The sequence below is a fragment of the Nicotiana tabacum genome, chromosome 18, assembly GCF_000715075.1.
Source record: "Nicotiana tabacum cultivar K326 chromosome 18, ASM71507v2, whole genome shotgun sequence".
Taxonomy (NCBI): domain Eukaryota; kingdom Viridiplantae; phylum Streptophyta; class Magnoliopsida; order Solanales; family Solanaceae; genus Nicotiana; species Nicotiana tabacum.
Genome location: NC_134097.1, coordinates 40,388,796 through 40,409,445, shown reverse-complemented (window position 1 = coordinate 40,409,445; position 20,650 = coordinate 40,388,796). Strand labels below are relative to the sequence as shown.

The following is a 20,650-nucleotide window of genomic DNA, read 5'->3' as shown; positions in this document are numbered from 1 at the left end:
TGAGGTAGGTTGGGATAGGTTCAGGTTTTACTCGAATCTTCAAATGAAGATTCGAGCAGTTCTAGTAGGATTCGAGCCATGCAACTAACAGATCCGTGATGAGGGTATCTAGGGGAGGTTGTGGTGTTATTTTGGAAGTCATCGGAGAAGGTAAGGTTTTCAGGCCAACCTTCGATTTAAGATTCGAAGAGTTGGGACCTGATTCGAAGGAAATCAATATTAGATTTGTGTAGAGGATGTTCAGGGGATTCTAGGGTGTTATTCTAGGGTGTTATTGAGGACGATGATGAACAGTGAGAGGAGGGGGTGTTCAGTTAGGGGCCGGGGTAGGGGCTTGGGACTTATATAGGGGTGGGGTGGATTGATACTATCCGTTAGATTAGATAGAATGAAGGGCCAGGATCAATTCATTAAACCAAACGATGTCGTTTGGTTTAATGCCAGGGTCGGCTGAGTCGGGTCACTGGATCGGGTTACGGGTTACGGGTAAAGGGGGTGAGATCTTGACCGTTGGTTGGATTTGATCCAACGGTCCCTGATACACCACAATCAAACGATGTCGTTTTGACTCGTTTGATTTGGACCGGATGCCTGGGTTGTTTGGATTGGGCTGTGGGGAGGTGGGGGGGTAGATTGATTTGGGCCTGGATTTTAATCCAGGTCCAATTTTTACAACTTGTATGTATTTTTATTTTCTAATTTCATTATTAATTAATAAAATCCTAATCAAAAATTATAAAAACAAAATTATCATTACAATAATATTAACTATCTTTTAATAACCATTAACGCGTAGATGAAACATTAATCACACAGTGGAATAGAACAAAAATGCATATTTTGGTGATTTTATTTAAATTACCTTTCAAATACATAATTAAATCCTATATGCATGCAACATGTATTTTATTTTAATTTTCATTTTATTATGACAAAGTAAACACTTACGGACATAACACAAATATTTAACACCACGCAAATTCAAAAATTATACAGTAAAAGAAATTTATTTTATTTTTTTGATTTATTTTGGAGTAATTTTTCGTAAGGCAAAAATCACGTGCTCACATGTAGTACCATGGAAATAACCAGATCACAATTTCTATGGTGCACGCCCACACGCCTGTCACCCAGCATATGCATCACCTCAACACCAATCACATAACACGTAATTCAGGGATTCAAACCCTCAGAACCAAGTGTAGAAGTGTTACTTACTTCAAACTGTGTAAATCTCTACTCCGATAATCCCTTGCCTCACGAGTCGACCTCCGAACGCCTCGAATCTAGGCACAAATAACTTGATACAATCAACAATAGCTATAGAAATCAATTCCATATGAAAATGCTAAGTTCTTAATCAAAAGTCAAAAAGTCAACCCCGGGCTCACGTCTCGGAACCCAGCAAAAGTTACAAAACTCGAATACCCATTCAACAACGAGTCCAATCATATCAAACTTTTCCGACTCTAAATCGTCACTCATATCCCCAAATTTTATCATCCAATTCCTAGTCCAAAGCTCCCAAAATTGCACCTTAAAAACACATAAACTAGGTAGGAAATTCAATGAGTAATCAATGTTATTGAATAAAAGTTACCAAAAGTGGTTTACCTCAAGAAATCACTTGAAACCCCTCTTAAAAATTTCCTTACTCCGAGCTTGCAAAGTCCCAAAATGAGAAAAACTTCAAACCCTTCGAACTTAAGTTCTGCCCAGACCTTTCGCTCTTGCGGCCATTTTTCCGCTTCTACGATACTGCTCATGCGGTCGAATTTCCGCATATGTGGAGCTCACTTAAACTCCGCCCACTGCTTCTGCGGTCCAAAGCCCACTTCTGCGTACGCGCTTCTGTGCAACAATGCCCACTTCTGCGGACTTCCAATCCCAGCTCACCCTTCGCTTATGCGGAACCAAACACGCATCTGCAGGCTCACAGATGCGACATACTCATCGCACCTGCGACCACTGGCCAACACCCTTTAGGTACGCACCTGCGACCCCCAGCTCGCTTCTGCGAGCTCGCACTTGGGACCAATCCCTCGCAGGTTCGGTCACACAGGTAAATCACAGCTTCATCACTTCTAAGTCCACAAATTCAATCTGATTCCCATATGAATCATTCCCGAGGCCCCCGGGACGTCAACCAATTATATCAACAAGTCTTAAAATACGATACTAACTTAGTCGAAGCATCAAATCACATCAAACAACATCAAAAACATGAATCGCACCCCAATTCAAGCCTAATGAAAACTAAGGAATTCCAACTTCTATGATCGGTGTCGAAACCTATCAAATCAACTCCGATTGACCTCAAATTTTGCACACAAGTCATAAATGATACAACGGACCTATTCCAACTTTCAAAACCAAAATCCGAGCCGATAACCTCAAAGTCAACTTTTGGTCTAACTCCTCAACTCTCCAAACTTCCATTTTTCTAACTTTCGCCAATTCAATCCAAAAATCAACTCTGGACCTCCAAATCACTATCCGGACACACTGCTAAGTCAAAAATCATCCTACGGAGCTATCGAAACCGTCAAAACTCCATTCCAAAGCCATTTATATATAAGTCATCATCCAGTCAACTCTTTCAACTTAGGTTCTAACTTTGGGACTAAATGTCCTAATGTTTTTCGAAATATCCCCAGAACCAAACCAACCATCACATCAAGTCACATAACAACAATCGATCATAGAATAGGCAGTAAATGAGGGAACGAGTATATAACACTCAAAACGACTGGCCGCATCGTTACAACATGGATTACCACAATATTTTATGTACATAATTTGAAAATTAGCACTGTTTATATATAATCTAGGGAGGGGAGCATGGGTGCATGTACCCCCACTCCTCTCCACATAATCCGTCTCTGATGAGATATGCATATTAATATAATTGGAACAGTAATAAAAAGCTTTGCTTTTTTTCTCTGTTTTGGGGTGAAAATGTGAAACCTACATTTGGCTCCCCTGACGTTATAATAAAGCGTTTTACATCTTTTAAGCTGATAAACGATTAGATTAATTGGAAAAGAAGACAAAAAAAGGTTCTCGCTGTCTAAGACTGACCTCAGCCAGCCCTTTAAAAGGATTAATTCAGGGGCGGCTCAATGGAATTGATGGTCTAAAGTCAAATCTTGATTAGAAGTCTTAATTTTTTTTTAATCAAAAACTTCGTATATATTTTTATTTGAAGTTTATTTATCTAGCTTTTTAAAATATAAAGTTAGATAATAATCTTTTTGTAGTCAATTTCTTCTAATAATATTTTCAATTAAAAATATGTATAGATAATCCATTTAATGTATCTTGAGATATTGTTGAGCTTAAGTGAGATTTTATAAATTTTAATTTTAAAAAAAATTCTTTCCATAAATGCAACTAATATTAATAATGTTAATATTATTTTATAATCAATATATGTATTTGAAAAAGAATCAAATCCTCTTATATAATTAAATATATCGAATTATCGATTAGAGTGTTAACTTATAATTATACTATTTTTCTTAATAGTTTTAATTTGAAAATTAAGTCTAAATCGTTAATATAAATTGACTATTATGTTTTAAGGAACTCTTGAGGTTAATGCAATATATTTGACCTCTAAATAGAAATCAAAAATATTTCACGTGCTTCGAATTATTCAAATATATGAAAATTTTCTTTTCATTTTATTAAAAAATATACTTTTTTTAACTTTAAAATGCATTGAAAAAAAATAATTTACAAAAGTACTACTGCTAGTAAAAAATTAGCCCCCATAATATTGGGGCCTAAGCCTTTGTTTTACTTTCCTTACTCTAAGGACGGCACTGGATTAATTTCATTTCCGACAGATATAGACATGGAAATTGGACATATTTACTTTTCATGGTCCAGAAACTTTTAATGTTATAATGTATGGTTACCAAATTGAAAATGACGTGGAATAAAAAGCTTGTTGTCAGATGACGTTAACTTTCAACCACCATCTCGAAATTTTTTTTCAGAAAAAATCTTGCACTAGATTAATGCTATGTGGTCATATCAATGGTAACTCATAACAATGACCTAAATCTACATTTGTCAATTCACTGACTGGCTACCAGACTAACAGGTACGGTCAAGTAGATACATGTGCCATTGTGCCTGTTATTGTGGTGAGTTATGGGTGCTAACGTGTATTAAATTTCACCATGTTAATCATGTCGATATATTCTTTATATAAAAAGCGCATTACTTTTTTAATGGGATTACTCGACACAATTTGTTTAGAGCAGTAGGTTTTTAATATCTAAAATAAAAAAATTCATATATTATTAAGTCAATCAACGTAATAAATTGAGCTAAATCCCATCTTTGGTAAATTTTATTTGGTAATACAAAATTAAAAACTCCTCTATAATTCCTTTTTTCTCTTACTTCTTGTCTTATGTGTAAGACAAGAGTCTCGTAAGATTTAGAAAGAGCAGTCTTTTTCTCTTTATATTGAATTGTCCTTTATTGGACTTGTAAAAAAGTAATAAAAGGGAGTAACTCACGCACGTGAAAAAATAGGCCTAAAGGCAAAACTAGTCGATTTGCTTCTCCATACACGCGAGATATATGTGAGGCTTAATCCAAATCTGATTTAAATACATTTAAATTTTACAATAATTTAGTTTATAGAACTGCTCTGATTTAAATTCTTTTTCTGTAACAGCCCAATAGCTTGACATATACAAACAACCTCTTTGTGAATTTGTAACGACCCGGCTGGTCGTTTTGAACTTTAGAGTTCCGTTCGGTAGTTTGAGATATTAAGTAGCTTCATATTATGTGAGTGACTTGTTTGCATGGTCGGTTTTGATTTTCGAGCTATTCGGGATTGATTTGGAAGAATGATTCTTATTTTAGAAGCTTTAAGTCGGAAGACTTGACCAAGTTTGACTTTTACGTATTTGATATTGAATCAGAGTTTTGATGGCTCTGATAGGTCCGGATGGTAATTTTGGACTTAGGCATATGCCCGGAATTGAATTGGAGGTTCCTAGGTTAATTTGATACTTTTTGGTGAAAGTTGGCAATTTGAAGGTTTAGAATTTTCCTAGGTTTTACCATGGTTTGATTTATAGCTATCGGGTTTGAATTTTGTTTCGGAACTTGGAATAGGTCCATTTTTTCATTTAAAAACTTGTCTGCAAAATTGGTGTCATTCTGAGTTGGTTTGATAGGAATTGGACGCATGGTTGTCTTTTTATCATTTCTTGAGTGTGATTTTCTATGTATTTTGGTATCTGATTCGTAGTTTCGGATGTTATTTTGATTAATTGATCGAGCGAGCAGGTTTGTACGATATTTTTAGACTTGTGTGGATGCTTGGTGTAGAGCATCGGGGGCTCGGGGTGAGTTTTTAGATGCATTTCAGAGAGTTTGAGAGAGGTTCAGATTTTTGCTGGTGTTATGTTCTCGCATTTGCGACCACCATTGCGAGATCCTTCTAGCTTTTGCGATGTTGGGCTACGGGACCAGCTTTCGCATTTGCGGAACTAAGATCGCATTTGCGATGGGTTCTGGGTTTGCATATGCATTTGCGATGGGGAGCTGGGGCTGGAGCAAGCCGCTTTTGCAATGGCTTTCTCGCATTTGCGAGCCTGCTGGGTTCGCATTGGCGGACAAATTGTCGCATTTTCAGGATTCTCAGGGCTAAGGCAGGCTTCACTTTTGGGACGCCTGTGTTGCATTTGCGGAGGTCTCATTTGCGAACCCATAGTCGCAAATGCGACATCTGCAGTTGGTTATATGTTGTGTATATCGGGACTTAGTAGTCTCATTTTATCATATTTTGAGCCCCAGACTCGGTGGGAGGTGATTTTGAGTAGATATTTTCTTACCAAACTATTGGGCAAGTGACTTTGATCTATTTTTGATTATATAACATTATTATTTATGAGATTTAACATCTACATCATGAGATTTGAAGAGGATTTTGGAGATTTTTGTCTATGTTCTGAAAAATAAAAAAAATTGAGATTTTAGAGTCGAATCGGATTCGGATTTGAAAATCGAACACATATTTAGACTCGTGGGGCTATGGGTAATCAAGATCTACCATTCGACTCGGTTTTTGACTGTAGGTCCGGGGTGGACTTTTGGGAAACTGTGTAAAGATCTTAACTTTATTAATTGAAATTGGTTTCTCTTACATTATTGATGTTACTAAGTCGATTTTGGTTAGATTTGAGCCGAGCATAGGTGAATTTTAGAGGAAAAGCACTTTTAGAGTATTGATTGAGGGCTTTTGAGGTAAGTATCTTGCCTAACCTTGTATAGGGGAACTTCCCCATAGGATTTGGTCTAATAGCATTATTTGTACGATACGAACGACGTGTACATAAGGTGACGAGTATGTACACTGGCATATATTTGTTGGTTATGACTGGATTTGACCTGAGGTTGCTCTTATTACATTGTTTTGGTTGTGAGGTCTCTATACTACATGTTTCCTATTGTGGATGATTACTTGAGTTCATATTACAGGCTAGAGATCACGTTCTAGGTTTTTATTTCCTTAACAGGCCAAGTTGGGCGTTTGTGAAGTTGTTGCTATTCATGTTATATGTTGAACACCCATCCGTTTTCCTTTATTGATTGTCCATGTGCACTGTGTTGGCAGATTTGTGAGTTGATATACGATGACCTGATAGGTCATTTTGAGCTTTAGCCTTTATTTTTGTATTTCGAGACCTCAATTAGCATTGTTTTAACATTTTTCGATTTGCGTGTATAGTATGTGTCTTATTCCGGAAAGCCTTTATGTAAAAATTTGAAGAAAGTGTAAATTCTTACTTTAAAAATGATTTGAGTTGACTACGATCAATATTTTGTGTAAACGGATTCGGATCAGTATTTTGACGGTTCCAACGGGTCCGTATCATAATTTGGGACTTGGGCGTATGCCCGGAATTGAATTCGAAATTCCTTAACTAGATTTAACGTGATTTGTTGAAAACTAGTAATTTGAAGGTTTAAGGAATTCCGCAGTTTGACCGTAGATTGACTTTATAGCTAACGGGTTCGAATTTCGATTCCAGAACTTCATATAGATTCATTTTTTACTAATTATGACAATTCTGCAAAATTTGGTACAAAATGGAGTTAATTTGACATGATTCAGACGTTCGGTTGTGAATTTGAAAGTTCTTAAGTTTCTTTGAAAATTTCATGTATTTTGATGTCTAATTCGTATTTCTAGGTGTTATTTTGATGTTTTGGTCATGCGAGCGAGTTTGTATGATATTATTACACTTGTCCGCATATTTGGTGTGGAGCCCGAGGGGCTCGGGTGAGTTTCGGATAGGATACATATCAATTTTTGACTTTGAGGATCTGCTGGTTTTGCTGATATCTGGTGTCTGTCATTTTGTGCTTCGGGATCGCAAAGCTACTCTCGCGATCGCGAAGGGGAAGTTGGGCTGGGGGCGGATTTCTTCATCACCATGATTTCTTGGTCACAATCACGAAGCACTGCGGGGTTTACCCTTCATGAATGCGACCAGCCTCTCGCGAACACGTAGGGTTATGGGGCCTGGGAAGGGAGCTATGTGGTGTTCTACGCGAACGCGATCCTTGGACCTCGAACGTGAAGGTCAGGGGTGAGAGGCCATCGCAAACGCGAAGAGCATCTTGTGAATGCGAAAACCAGTTGAGCCGTAATGCTAAGCGATTGCGTCTGGTCCTTCGCAAGACCTGACGCCAGTGATTAAAACAAACCAAAAGTCAGGATTTATCCCCATTTTCACCATCTTCAAGTTTGAGCTTGACCTACAAGCGATTTTGAAGAGATTTTTCATCCCTAACTTCAAAGGTTAGTAGATTTTAACTTATTTACTTCCATTTTCATAAACACCCATTGATTTTAACCTTTAATCTATGCTTTTCCATGGTAGAAATTAGGAATTTCGGTAGAAATTGGGGATTTAGAGAAATTGAGATTTAGACCTCAAATTGAGGTCAGATTTCGAAACTAATCACATAACCGAGCTCGGGGGATGAATGGGTAATTGAATTTTGGTCCGAATCTCGGGTTTTGATCAAGCGGGTCAGGGGTTGACTTTTGTTGAATTTTTTCAAAAATATTAAATATTGAATCTTTTTCACTCGTGGGTAGTTTCTAAAGCCTACTTTGAATTATTTGAGCTATATTTGGCTAGAGTTGATTAGTTTGGAGGCTACTTCTAAAGAAAAAGTTGCGGTTGAACATTGATTTGGTAACTTGTGCGTTGGCGTCGACTGAGTCAGCGATTGGGACACCATTAGGATCAACAAGGGGCACGTCGTTGCTTAGTACCACGTTATAGTTTTCATTGTGGTGACCTGACTCGGTATCAATATTCAAGTGAGCAGACTGAGAGTTTGACATTTTAAATGGACCTGAAATCATACTTCAAAGAGCAAGTGTATAATAGGGTGTGTTATGGAGATTCGTATTAAATAACCACTATTATCCTTATCCCCACGGTGGGTGCCAAACTATTTACCCTTAAAATGAGTAACAATTTAATTTATACACGGTTTAAAGAATACGTGATTTAATTCAATACGAATGGTCTAAGAAAAACAAATAATTGAATTAAAGGAAAATAAAATGATCAAACTAACGCGATGGATGATTAAGCCTGACTTTATGATGAACATTGAAAGTAGGTTCCTATCAAGCCCTCGAGACGGGCTCGGTTACCACTAAATAAGTAAGCAGCTGAAGAAGACTTTGAACAGTAATTAGAGAATAAAAATTAACTTTATTGCTTTGATATGCGTGCCAACAATGACCTTAAAAATGAAAAAGGTTCTCCCTTTTATATAGTAGGGGAATTTCAATCCTAGTACAAGTCTAAATAAAGTAAAAATCTTTCTCTTCTGATAAATTGTGATACGCCGTTGATATTGGACGAGATTTGCGCCGTAATATCCGGTTAAGGGCGAATATTTCGATCCCTCGTTTGTCCCGTCTAACCGTCTTTCCCTTAGCCTCGGTTCTTTATTTGCTCGAACTTGATTCTTCTCATGCTTGGCTGTGTCCGATTCTTGGCGCACTATTCGTCCTCCCCGGGCTCTGGTCTCTGGAGCCCTCAGCTTTACCCCAGGCCATATCGGACCGCGCTGTGCTCTCATTTCTTTACCGAGAAATCAGGTGTAACTTTATCCCCGATTTTACTCATACATAAACCTGATACCAATAAGCCAATAAATTATTTTGCAATTCGATTATCGGTTATGGTTAGATTTTGAATCGCCTTAAGGACCACACCTAAAATAGCTAAAAACACACGGACTAACACTCTGTTTGGATCATTTTTCCTTATCGTTTTATAATGTATTGTATTGTTTTATGAATACAATGTTTGAATAGATTGTATTGTTTGTTATTGTTAAATAATATTTTGCTGTTTGGTTTGACTGTATCGTATTGTACTGTAACTGATAAGTTTACTAAAATACCCTCAATTGTTTAAATATTAAATTTATCAAAAATTATGCATAAAAATAATTTTAAAAAACAAAACAGAAGAAGGCAAAACACCTTAAGAAAGGTGAACAAAGGAGCGCGAGACAAAAGAAGGCAAAACAAAGGAATACAACTAATTAGAATTGAGTTAAAAGCAAATTAGGAGAAAACATCAAACAGAAGGCGGCAAAATACCTTTAATGTTGACGACAGGAGTTTGGGAAACAAATAAAGTAGGTTATAGGTTGGAGATTTGAAGTTAAAATAGAAAAAAAAGTTAAAGGGTAAAATAGAATTATGGAGTAATAATTTAGGGCAAAATTGGAAAGAAAAATAGGAAACAATCCCACCACACCAAATCGGTTGTTAAAAAAAAAGAACTTTTCATTGTTTCGGAACAATAAATTTAACAATACAATACGACCAATTTTATTGAAACATTCAAAGCAAACATTGTTTTGGGATAACAATACAGTACAACGGAACAACCCTCCAAACAAGCTGTAAATACGTAAAATCTCTAATTCCGCCTTCCAAAAATCTGTCACCCGAAAACCGTCCGAAGACACGTTCCCTAGGGCTGGGGGCCGGGTCTGGCGGGAGAATGTCGGAAACTTCCTTAAATGAAATCTCCGGTGACCGGTCGGCAGATTTTCCGGCTTCAGTCACCGAAATCACCGGAAATGCTGATCTACTGACAGAGATTCTCCTCCGGATACCCCCAAAATCCCTTCTCCGATCCCAAACCGTCTGTAAATACTGGTATTCCCTTATTTCAAGCCAAAGTTTCCGGCGACTTCAGTGCCGGAGAAAACACAGTTCCAGAAAAGTTGACGGACTCTGTTTCTGCTGGTGGGTTTATGGAAATGACCATTTGGAGTTCATCCCTTTCAATGGTATGCCTAAAAAACAAATGAGTATGATTCCTTTAGCATTCAAGAATCTTGCCACGTGTACAACTTCAAAGCTTCAATCTTTACATTCTTGTAATGGGTTGTTCTGTATTAACTTCAACTTGGGTGTTGCAAATCAGGTGTACTATGTTTATAATCCCAGTACAAATCAGCATAGGTTGATTCCACTTCCAGATATGAGAAAAAATAACACTTTTGAGGTTATGGTAATGAATATGGCTTTTGATCCTATGGTTTCTGATACTTATAGAATTGTATGTGTCATTAAATCAAATGGGGTTTATGAATTTTCTGTATACTCATCAGAATCTGGAGTTTGGGAAGATTCTAAGGAGATATTGGATATAAAGCAATACTCTTTAGCTCGGGGTGTGTTCATGAATGGCTGTATGCATTGGGTTAGTGAAGGTGGGTCCTTTCTAAGGTTCGATTTGGATTCTTTGTGCTTCAAAACTATGCCTAGCACTGTAATTCCTAATGGCTTGTTGAAAAGGAATATAAGGTATTTTGGGCAGTCCGGTGGACATTTGCATCTTATTGAGGTACAAGGTTTTAGTTCAATGAGTTTTGAGGTTCTCGAGTTGGAGAGTGATTATTCGAGGTGGTTTGTGAAGTATCGTGTTGATCTTAGTGCTCTGCATACTGCATATCCACTGATGTTGAGTGAAGAACTTGCTTTACTAGATGTGAATCGTCGAACGTGCAATATTGTATCTGTTATTGTCGATGACAAGGAACAGACATCAAGATTTTTGGTAAGCATGCCAGAAGTTATTATTGAATATGATGCTCGTCGTATGACTATCAAGGAGGTTGCTGATTTAGGGACAGCGAAGATCCCGGTCATGTGGGAAGATGTTTCCGTGTTTGAATGGTATGACACCCACCAATATGTTGAGACAATGGCTTGTGTCTGATACTGGTATGGCTTCTTGTATGTAAGTTTACTTAAAGAAAAGAGCTGGTGATAGATGGACCTCATTCATGTATGCCAAATGATGTGGTCACTGATCATTGAAGACGCCTGCGTATGATGTTTGTGGTCTATTTTGCTGCAAACAAATCTTGTTTTTTTTCTGCTTAATGGCCTCATTGCATGGCACATCAGAGAATAGTATCTGTTGCAATCTTAAGTTTTCTTTCGCGAAGATCAAAATTTGAAAGCTGTGGTTGCTCTCTTCATTTGTAAAGTACCTATGTTTGATAAACTACTAGTTCCTTGCTGATGCAGTTGAAGTGTAAATGAGTTCAACTACATTTACAACCTTTGATCATGTAACAGAGTTGCACATTTACTTGAGAAGTAAAAACTTGATTACGGTGTCATGAAGTGGTAGTTAGGGTGAGAGCCATGGTTTGCCCTATGTTAGATTTTCTAGAGGAGTTTGGCAGAGATGATGACATTGGTAATCTATTGTCTTCTTCTTCTTTTTTCCCATCGTACTACACTTGTTGCTGATGACCTAACTGTTTAAGTAGGATCTCAAGTTTTCTGGCAGGGGATGCACCCTACTGTATATAATCTGGTAATACAGTAGCTTCTATTCACAAATGCAGAAACCATTAAGTTGAATTGGTTTCGACTTGTTCGGAGGTAAAATGTTCTACTCAAGTCACACAGGCAGTGTGATGTAGAGCAACATGGTTGTTAGGTCTGTCTCGTACACCTATCGAATCGACCAAACATATTGACAAAAATATTGACCACAATGCTCTTGTTCAATGGAGAAAAAGATTTTCAAGCATGCCATAGATTCTATATTCTCAAGGATTCATCTTCTGCAAACAAAGAAATGAATTATCTTAAGGAATTTGCTGCAACCTTAAGGAGAAGATTGGCCTAATTGATCTGTTGCATTTATCACATAAATTAACTAAAGGTGATGTTATGAGCCATAGCCATTCGTAGCAGGTATGTTTTTAAGATTGTTTATTGCTGTCTAGGTCACATTTCATGTTGCATCCAAAGGAAGTCAAAGATTGAGTTTGAGCTTTTCCATCAACACCCTTTAATTTACTTCCTGTTCATCTTCTCGAAACGTTGCAAGTATGTAGTTTTGGTGCCACAGCTGTAATTGTGAGTTCATCTGTTGCAATTATCCTCAGTGCAACTGGTTTTAATACTAAGCTAAAGACTGGTTTTAAATATTTCTCCTTTTCTTCTTACCATATCCCAATCTTCCATGTATGATGTAGGTGTACTTATCACCAATAATACAGAGGCAAAACAAAAAGTGAAATGATTTGTTGACCTCTCGCTGCCATTCTAATCTAAGGGGGCATTTGACATAGCATTTATTTTGTGAAAGATGACCTGGTGTTGGATTATATAGAAGGCGAATATAAATGGCCCCTTTAGGTTGTTTCCAACAATCAACTAAACACCTAAGTGAGTCCATTTTCAGTTGTACCCTTCTACTCAATAGAATTATGACTTTTAAATATCCTTCGTTGACCTGGCAAATGCGTTTGTTCTACCAAAATTTTTAGCGCGTGAGTGTCTTTTTTTTTTTTTTGGTTGAAAAGACTACTATTAATTAAGATGCATTGCAGGGTGTTGCATGGATGCTGCAGAATTACAAACATACGGATAATTACCACTATTAGTACTATCTATCCTTAGGAAATTACTATTACAGTTAGTCCAACTAGACGAAGCTTCATCGGATGTTTGACAAAAAGATTTAGCATAAGGTTGTACTTGAAAACTATTACTAATATAGCGTCTTCGTTGAAGCCCCAGCTTATCAACTTCTAGGTTTGCCATAACAAAAGGTGGTGGTTGTTCCAAAAACGTGATGTTGCACCCCATTAGTTCCATGACAAAATGAGCTAGCTGGTCTGCTACGGTGTTTTGCTCCCTGTAAGCATGTTGTAGTAGTGGATCACCCAGCTGGTGAATCAGGTACCTGCAATCATTGAGTATATGTGAGAAATTGGTAGAGGTGCTACGTAGATTTGTAATTACCTGTGCAACATCCAAATTGATTTCCACTGGTGTAAGGCTATGAGCTAAGTGTCACGTCCTTAGTTGTTAACTAAGTACACGTGCGGCACTTGACAACTCGCTCACGATCTTGCACAACTTGTTCACGTTCTTGCTATGTCAAGTTAGCCTTACTACACTCAAGATCGCTAAGAGAATGAAAGAAAGAACACAAGAGAATTGTTAAAGGAGGCTTTGTATTAGAGATAACTTGAATTGTTTGCTTGATTGATGAATTACAAATGAATGGCCCCCTTTATATACTAGTTTCCTAGGGGCTAGTGTGTAAATATTAATTATTACACAAGTCCCTGATATTTACAAGATAAGGGCTTTTTCTAGAATTCTCTACAAGCCTAGAAGATTCCAAGGACTTTCCTAGCAAATCCATAAGGATCTAGGTTCTTCCTAAGGAAATGTCCATACTTCTCTAGAATCTTCTCACAAATGCTAGCCTTCTTCTTATGTAAGCTTCCACATGGTATTAATATATGCCAAATGGCGCCTATGTGGCATGATGACATGGCGGGTCATCACACTCTCCCCCACCTAATATTGCGACGACCGCGGCGCAATGCTGTTGCATAAACTCTCGGATCTTATCTTTGAATTGCCACAAGTCTTCATATCGTTCCCACGTGGCCTCCTCCGGTGATTGCCCTTTCCAATGGATGAGGAACATAGCGGTGGCTTTTTGCCCTTGTTTTCGCCTGGCCTGGTAATCTATGATAGCCTCAATCCCCCGATCATGCGAGGCGGTGATAGTCATTGGCGCTCGACTTGATTGGCCCCTACTCGAATCATCCTTATCTTCATGATATGACTTAAGCATGCTAGCATGGAAGACAGGGTAGATCTTAAGATATGATGGCATGTCAAGCTTGTATGAGATCTCGCCTACCTTGGCGACGATCTTAAATGGCCCCTCATACTTGCGAATCAAATTCTGATGCATGCCCCGTAGTGCTTTGAACTGTCTTGGGTTAAACTTCACCATGACCATGTCCCCAACTCTATAGTCCGTGGGACGTCGCTTACGGTTCGCAAACTTCTTCATCTTCTTAGCTGCCTTATCCAAGTAAGACTTAGCAGTGTCGAGTTGCTCCTCCCATCCTTTGGCCATATGATAAGCCCCTAAACTCTTTCCCTCGAATGCGGCTGGTAAAATGTGGAGTTTGTGGTTGTTGGCCTGTGGCTAGCTCAAATAGTGTCCGCCCCGTGGACTCACTCCGCTGCAAGTTATAAGAGAATTGGGCAATGTCTAGAAGCCTTGCCCAATCTTTCTGATGCGCGCTTACATAATGCCTCAAGTAGCATTCTAGTAAAGCATTGACCCGTTCCGTTTGTCCATCCGTCTGTGGGTGAAAACTAGTAGAAAAGTGCAGTTCCGTGCCAAATATGTCGAACAACTCTCTCCAAAAGTTCCCAGTGAAGCGGGGGTCTCGATCACTGATGATATGCCTTGGTAAGCCCCAATACTTTACCACGTTCTTAAAGAATAGCTTGGCGGCTTCCTTAGCTGTGCAACCCGGTGAGGCGGGCATGAAGGTGGCATATTTGGAAAATCTATCCACGACCACCATAATAGTACCATAACCATCGGACTTCGGTAGGCAAGTAATAAAGTCCATAGTCACGCTCTCCCATGGACGCTCTGCAACTGGTAGTGGCTCCAAAAGTCCTCCGGGCTGTTGTTGCTCCACCTTGTCCTGCTGACATACTAGACAAGTCTGCACATAACATTCTATATCATCTCGCATGCGTGGCCAATAGTAGACTGACTCAACTAAGGCCCTGGTGCAACGTTGGCCTGGATGACCAGCCCACATTGTATCATGACTCTCCCTTATGATCCGCCGTCTAATGTCTCCAAACTTAGGCACGTAGACCCGCCGACCTGTGGTAAGTAGTAGACCGTCTTCTATCCAAAACCATCTCGTCTTGCCTTTGTTGGCTAATTCGATAAGTTGTTTGGCTGCTAGATCATGCTGCATGCCTTCTTTTATAGCCTCCCGAATGTCCCATCTCGCTGAAGTGATTGCCGCAAGCTCGGCTTTCCGGCTCAAGGCATCAGCTACAACATTACCTTTTCCCGGCTTATACTCCAGCGCATAATCAAACTCGGCCAAGAAATCCTGCCACCTAGCCTGCTTTGGTGTGAGCTTCTTCTGTGTCTGAAAGTAGCTAGTAGCCACATTATCAGTCTTGACCACGAACCTCGACCCGAGCAGGTAATGTCTCCATGTACGAAGGCAATGCACCATGGCAGTCATTTCCTTCTCTTGCACCGTGTAACGTCGCTCCGTCTCATTTAACTTGCGACTCTCAAATGCTATGAGATGCTTATCCTGCATCAGGACACCCCCAATTGCGAAGTCTGAGGCATCTGTGTGCACCTCAAATGTCTTGGCAAAGTCAGGTAACGCCAAGACTGGCTCCTCTGTTACAGCTGTCTTAAGGCCTTCAAACGCCTTTTGACAATGCTCCGTCCAAACCCATGGCTTGTTCTTCTTTAGTAACTCAGTTAATGGTGCAACCTTTGTTGAGTATCCATTGATGAACCGACGATAGTAGTTAACAAGGCCAAGGAAGGATCTCAACTCAGTTACCTTTGTGGGTGCCTCCCACTCCTGGATAACACGTACCTTAGCATCGTCCATGCATAGCTCGCCATTGCTAATGACATGGCCCAAGAAGTGCACCTTTGATTGCGCGAACTCACATTTCTCCCTCTTGATGTATAGCTCGTTCTCTCGCAAGACTTGGAAAACCTTCCTTAAGTGCTCCATGTGCTCCTCCAAGGTGTTGTTGTAGATGACTATGTCGTCTAGGTAGACTACCACGAACTGGTCAAGGTAGGGATGGAAGATCTTGTTCATAAGGGTGCAAAATGTGGTCGGTGCATTGGTTAAGCCGAAGGGCATCACCAACCACTCAAAGGCTCCATATCTCGTCACACATGCTATCTTTGGCTCATCCCCTTCCGCAATGCAAACCTGGTAGTAGCCCTTTCGAAGATCCACCTTGGTAAAGTACTTGGCTTGCCCAAGTCTATCAAACAAGTCAGCAATGAGCGGGATCGGGTATTTATTCTTCACGGTGACCTTATTAAGTGCTCGATAGTCTATGCACAAACGCAACGATCCATCCTTTTTCTTCTGGAACAATACTGGTGCGCCAAAAGGTGCCTTTGATGGGCGAATGTGACCAGCATCTAGCAGCTCCTTCAATTGTTTCCTAAGCTCCTCTAGCTCGGGAGGTGCCATATGATATGGGGCAAATGCTGGTGGCTTAGCCCCTGGCTCCAACTCAATCTTGTGATCCACCTCTCGCCTAGGCGGCAAGTGCTTAGGCAACTCCTCGGGCATGACATCTTTGTTCTCCTCAAGCAACTTCTCTATGCAAGACGACAATGTTTCTTGAAAACTCTTGTTTTCCTCCAGACTTGTGATGGTTGCCACGAATGTCGGCTCCCCCTTCTTGATCCCCTTGACAACCTGCATAGCTGAGAGTTGTGCTTGGCTCTGTCCGTGTGGCATAGTCATTGTAGGTACCATGCAAACTCCTTCTCGCTCCATAACCAAGAGACGTTGGAGGTAGGGGTCGATTAAAGTATGACAATGTCTAAAGAACTCTTGCCCCAGTATGATGTCAAAGATATCCATAGCGGTTACGGTAAAGTTTGTCATACCTTTCCAAGTTCCCAATTTGACACCAACTCCATTAGCTACCCCACGAGCATTCTGTATTTCGGCATTCACGGTCTTGACGCGAGAATTGGTTGGAGCAAGCTTCAATTTCAGTCTCTTTGCGGCAGCCTCAGTCACGAAATTATGAGTTACTCCAGTGTCCACCATTGCACGAGCGGGCTTGTTGTTGATGGTGAGATCCACGTACTGATTGCCATTCTCGGTAGGTTGGATAGCTTGCTTCGTGACAGCACCACATAATCCGATCATACCCAACTGTGCGGTTCCCAGACTCTCTCCTTGTGGCTGCTCCTTCCGCTCACGTACCATGGCACTGAGGCTCTTGAGGTCAGGACAATTCCTGAAGCCATGTGGCCCTCCGCATATATAACATCCCTTCTTCTCGACCTGTGCCTTCTTCTCGGCGTAGCCCTGACGACCACTCGACTTTTTGAAATCTTGAGTCTTGGAGTATTGTTGTTGTATCTCCTTGCTTTTGCCACGGTCTCCCCCACCTTTGACATTGTTAACCTTTGACTCCTTGCCATTGCCTTTGTCGTGCTTGTCATGCCTGAAGTCCATCAATGATTCGGCCTCCACTATGGCTTGATCTATATTAGTGACTTGTCGGCGTTGCAACTCCTGCTTAGCCCAATTTTGCAACCCGTCCATGAAGTGGAACAACAAGTCATCATTGGTCAGGTTGGGGATTTGAAGCATAAGGGTAGTGAACTCCTTGACATAGTTATGTATGCTCCCTGTTTGCTTCAATTCCCTAAGCTTGCGCCTTGCCTCGTACAAGACATTGTTTGGAAAAAACTGTCGCTTGAACTCCATTTTGAACTGATCTCATGTGCTAATAGTACATAGACCTTTATCCACGTCAGCCATCTTCCTTCTCCACCAAAGCATGGCAGTCTATGAGAGGTACAATACCGCAGTGTTTATCTTGGCCTCGTCGTCCCTCACTTTGTCGTGTCTGAAGTAGTTCTCCAAGTGCCAAAGGAAGTTTTCCACTTCTTGTGCATCACGAACACCTTTGAACACCGGGGGTTTGGGAGCCTCGATCTTGGCCTCCCTCGTCACCATAACATTGTTGGCTATCTCGATCACGCCAGCATTGACATGCTCCTCGAGTGACTCTATCTTTGCCTTCATAGCATCGATAGTACTCAAAGCCTCCATGAGTCTGCACTCTAAGGCAGTGATGGTTTGCCTTAGTTCCATCTCAGTCTGTGTACGTCCCTCCAAGTCATTTCGGATACTCTCAATCTCTTCAAGAGTGTGCCCCTCAAGAACGTTAAGGGTGCCTTACACCTTCCCCAAACGTTGGCCAAAGATTTCCATGACGTCCATCCCCGCGTTCATCTTCATCACCCACTCTTTACCGAGCGAGACGTCCTCTGGAAGGACCTCCACTTCATCCTCGCTCGCCTCAGTGGCAGATGGTTCTTGGGATGTAAGCCCTTCATTTGACACAACCTCAGATGGCACCTCCTGGCTCTTGTTGGTGGCGTTCCTCCTTTTGCTACGACCAATCTTGCCAGCAGCATCCTGGATGATGTTGGCTTGGGTGTTGGCAGCGTTAATTTCTCCGTCGTTCGCCATTCCCTTAGTTGAAACCTTCGCTCTGATACCACGTTGTCACATCCTTAGTTGTTAACTAAGTGCACGTGCGACACTTGACAACTCGCTCACGATCTTGCACAACTTGCTCACGTTCTTGCTATGTCAAGTCAGCCTTACTACACTCAAGATCGCTAAGAGAATGGAAGAAAGAACACAAGAGAATTGTTAAATGAGGCTTTGTATTAGAGATAACTTGAATTGTTTGCTTGATTGATGAATTACAAATGAATGACCCCCTTTATATACTAGTTTCCTAGGGCTAGTGTGTAAATATTAATTATTACACAAGTCCCTGATATTTACAAGATAAGGGCTTTTTCTAGAATTTTCTACAAGCCTAGAAGATTCCAAGGACTTTCCTAGCAAATCCATAAGGATCTAGGTTCTTCCTAAGGAAATGTCCATACTTCTCTAGAATCTTCTCACAAATGCTAGCCTTCTTCTTATGTAAGCTTCCACATGGTATTAATATATGCCAAATGGCGCCTATGTGGTATGATGACATGGCGGGTCATCACATAAGGCTCACTGTAGTGGCTTCTATATTACCTGCATATCCCGTTACCCAATTCCCTTTGTCGTCCCTGATAACTCCACCAAAACCTGCCCGAGTATGAGGGTGTTTTATAGCCCCATCCGTGTTAAGCTTAAAAACCCGTTTTGGTGGGGGTTCCCATTTGAGATGTACTATAACACTTCTCTTTTCTCTTTCCCTCCTTCTATGGCCGACCCTCTCCTTATCCGCCGTTTATGCACCATTTCATATATGTCAACACACCCAAAAACACCACTAAACTCCATTCACTGTCACCTTAATCATTAAACCTAGGGGTGTACATGGACCGGGTTGGTTCGGTTTTTATCAAAACCAAACCAAACCAATTATATCGGTTTGGATTGATTCGGTTTTGTCGGGTTTTTTTGTTACATGAATATTATTTCAATCTTACTTTGTTAAATTATAGATAAAGTTTTGATAAGTGAATATATGTTTAGTAAATATGGAAAAAAATTAACAAACATATGATCTATTAAAATATTCTAATGGGAGAATTTTTTTAGTAACACATGATAGTTATTTTCTTAGTCGTCTAACAATAAGTTTTCGTTAGTTTACGCTTTCAAGGTTAATACATAAGAGAATTCCAAATATTTTTACATTTTCTAAAGAAAATTCACTATAAAGTCTTAAAAATATAAATAATATTTATAAATTTATATGTCGGTTTGGTTCGGGTTTTTTTACTCAATACCAAACCAAGTCAAACCAAACCTAGTCGTTTTAATCGGTTTAGTTTGGTTTTTCGGTTTGGTGCGATTTTCCGGTTCGGTTTGAACACCCCTAATTAGACCTATTTCAAAGGCAAAAAATAAAAATTGATGCTGAAAACTAACTATTTTGACTTGCACTCTTTTTCAGTAGAAATTATGGAAATTTCACTCTTTCTCAGCTGAAAGTATTTTGGCTTACACTCAATTTTCGTCCCAGATGAGTTGTGTATTTCAGCTAAAAAAAAGTAACTAAATCCAAAAAGAAATTAAAAAACTGAATTAAAAAAAAAGAAAGGGTTATAGTAGTTTTGTTTGAATTACAAAATAAAATCTCTGAATAAATTGTCATCTTAGCGTCAAGCTCAAAACAAAGGCGAAGAAGGGAAAAAAGGGGTAAGCAAAGGTGAAGAACAGCAGGGGTACGACGGGTAAGCAAAGGAGAAGTGAGGTGTGGGGAGGGGGTTGGGGGGTTGGGGGGGGGCATAGGGTTTGGACTTTGGATGAAGAGCGAGGGATTCTCTTTTCCTCTTTAAATTAAGCAATGGCCGAAGTTCTATTGTTGGATAATGCATTAATTTTGCACCTAGCAGAGTTTTTTGGGATCCCGACAAGTTGCATTTGTTATTTCCATTTTTTGAACTATTTCTCATTTCAATTTGATATAGGAATATTTGGGAGA

The 20,650-nt window shown here is 39.8% G+C and overlaps 1 protein-coding gene across 1 annotated transcript; it reads left to right on the top strand.

The window, feature by feature from the left end:
* Nucleotides 1–9,946: 9,946 nt before the first annotated feature.
* On the top strand, nucleotides 9,947–12,541 carry LOC107820182 (F-box protein At5g07610-like). The gene has a single exon (XM_016646407.2). It carries the CDS (start codon nucleotides 10,086–10,088, stop codon nucleotides 11,310–11,312), a length of 1,227 nt encoding a protein of 408 aa, XP_016501893.2. The 5' UTR covers nucleotides 9,947–10,085; the 3' UTR covers nucleotides 11,313–12,541.
* Nucleotides 12,542–20,650: the final 8,109 nt, after the last annotated feature.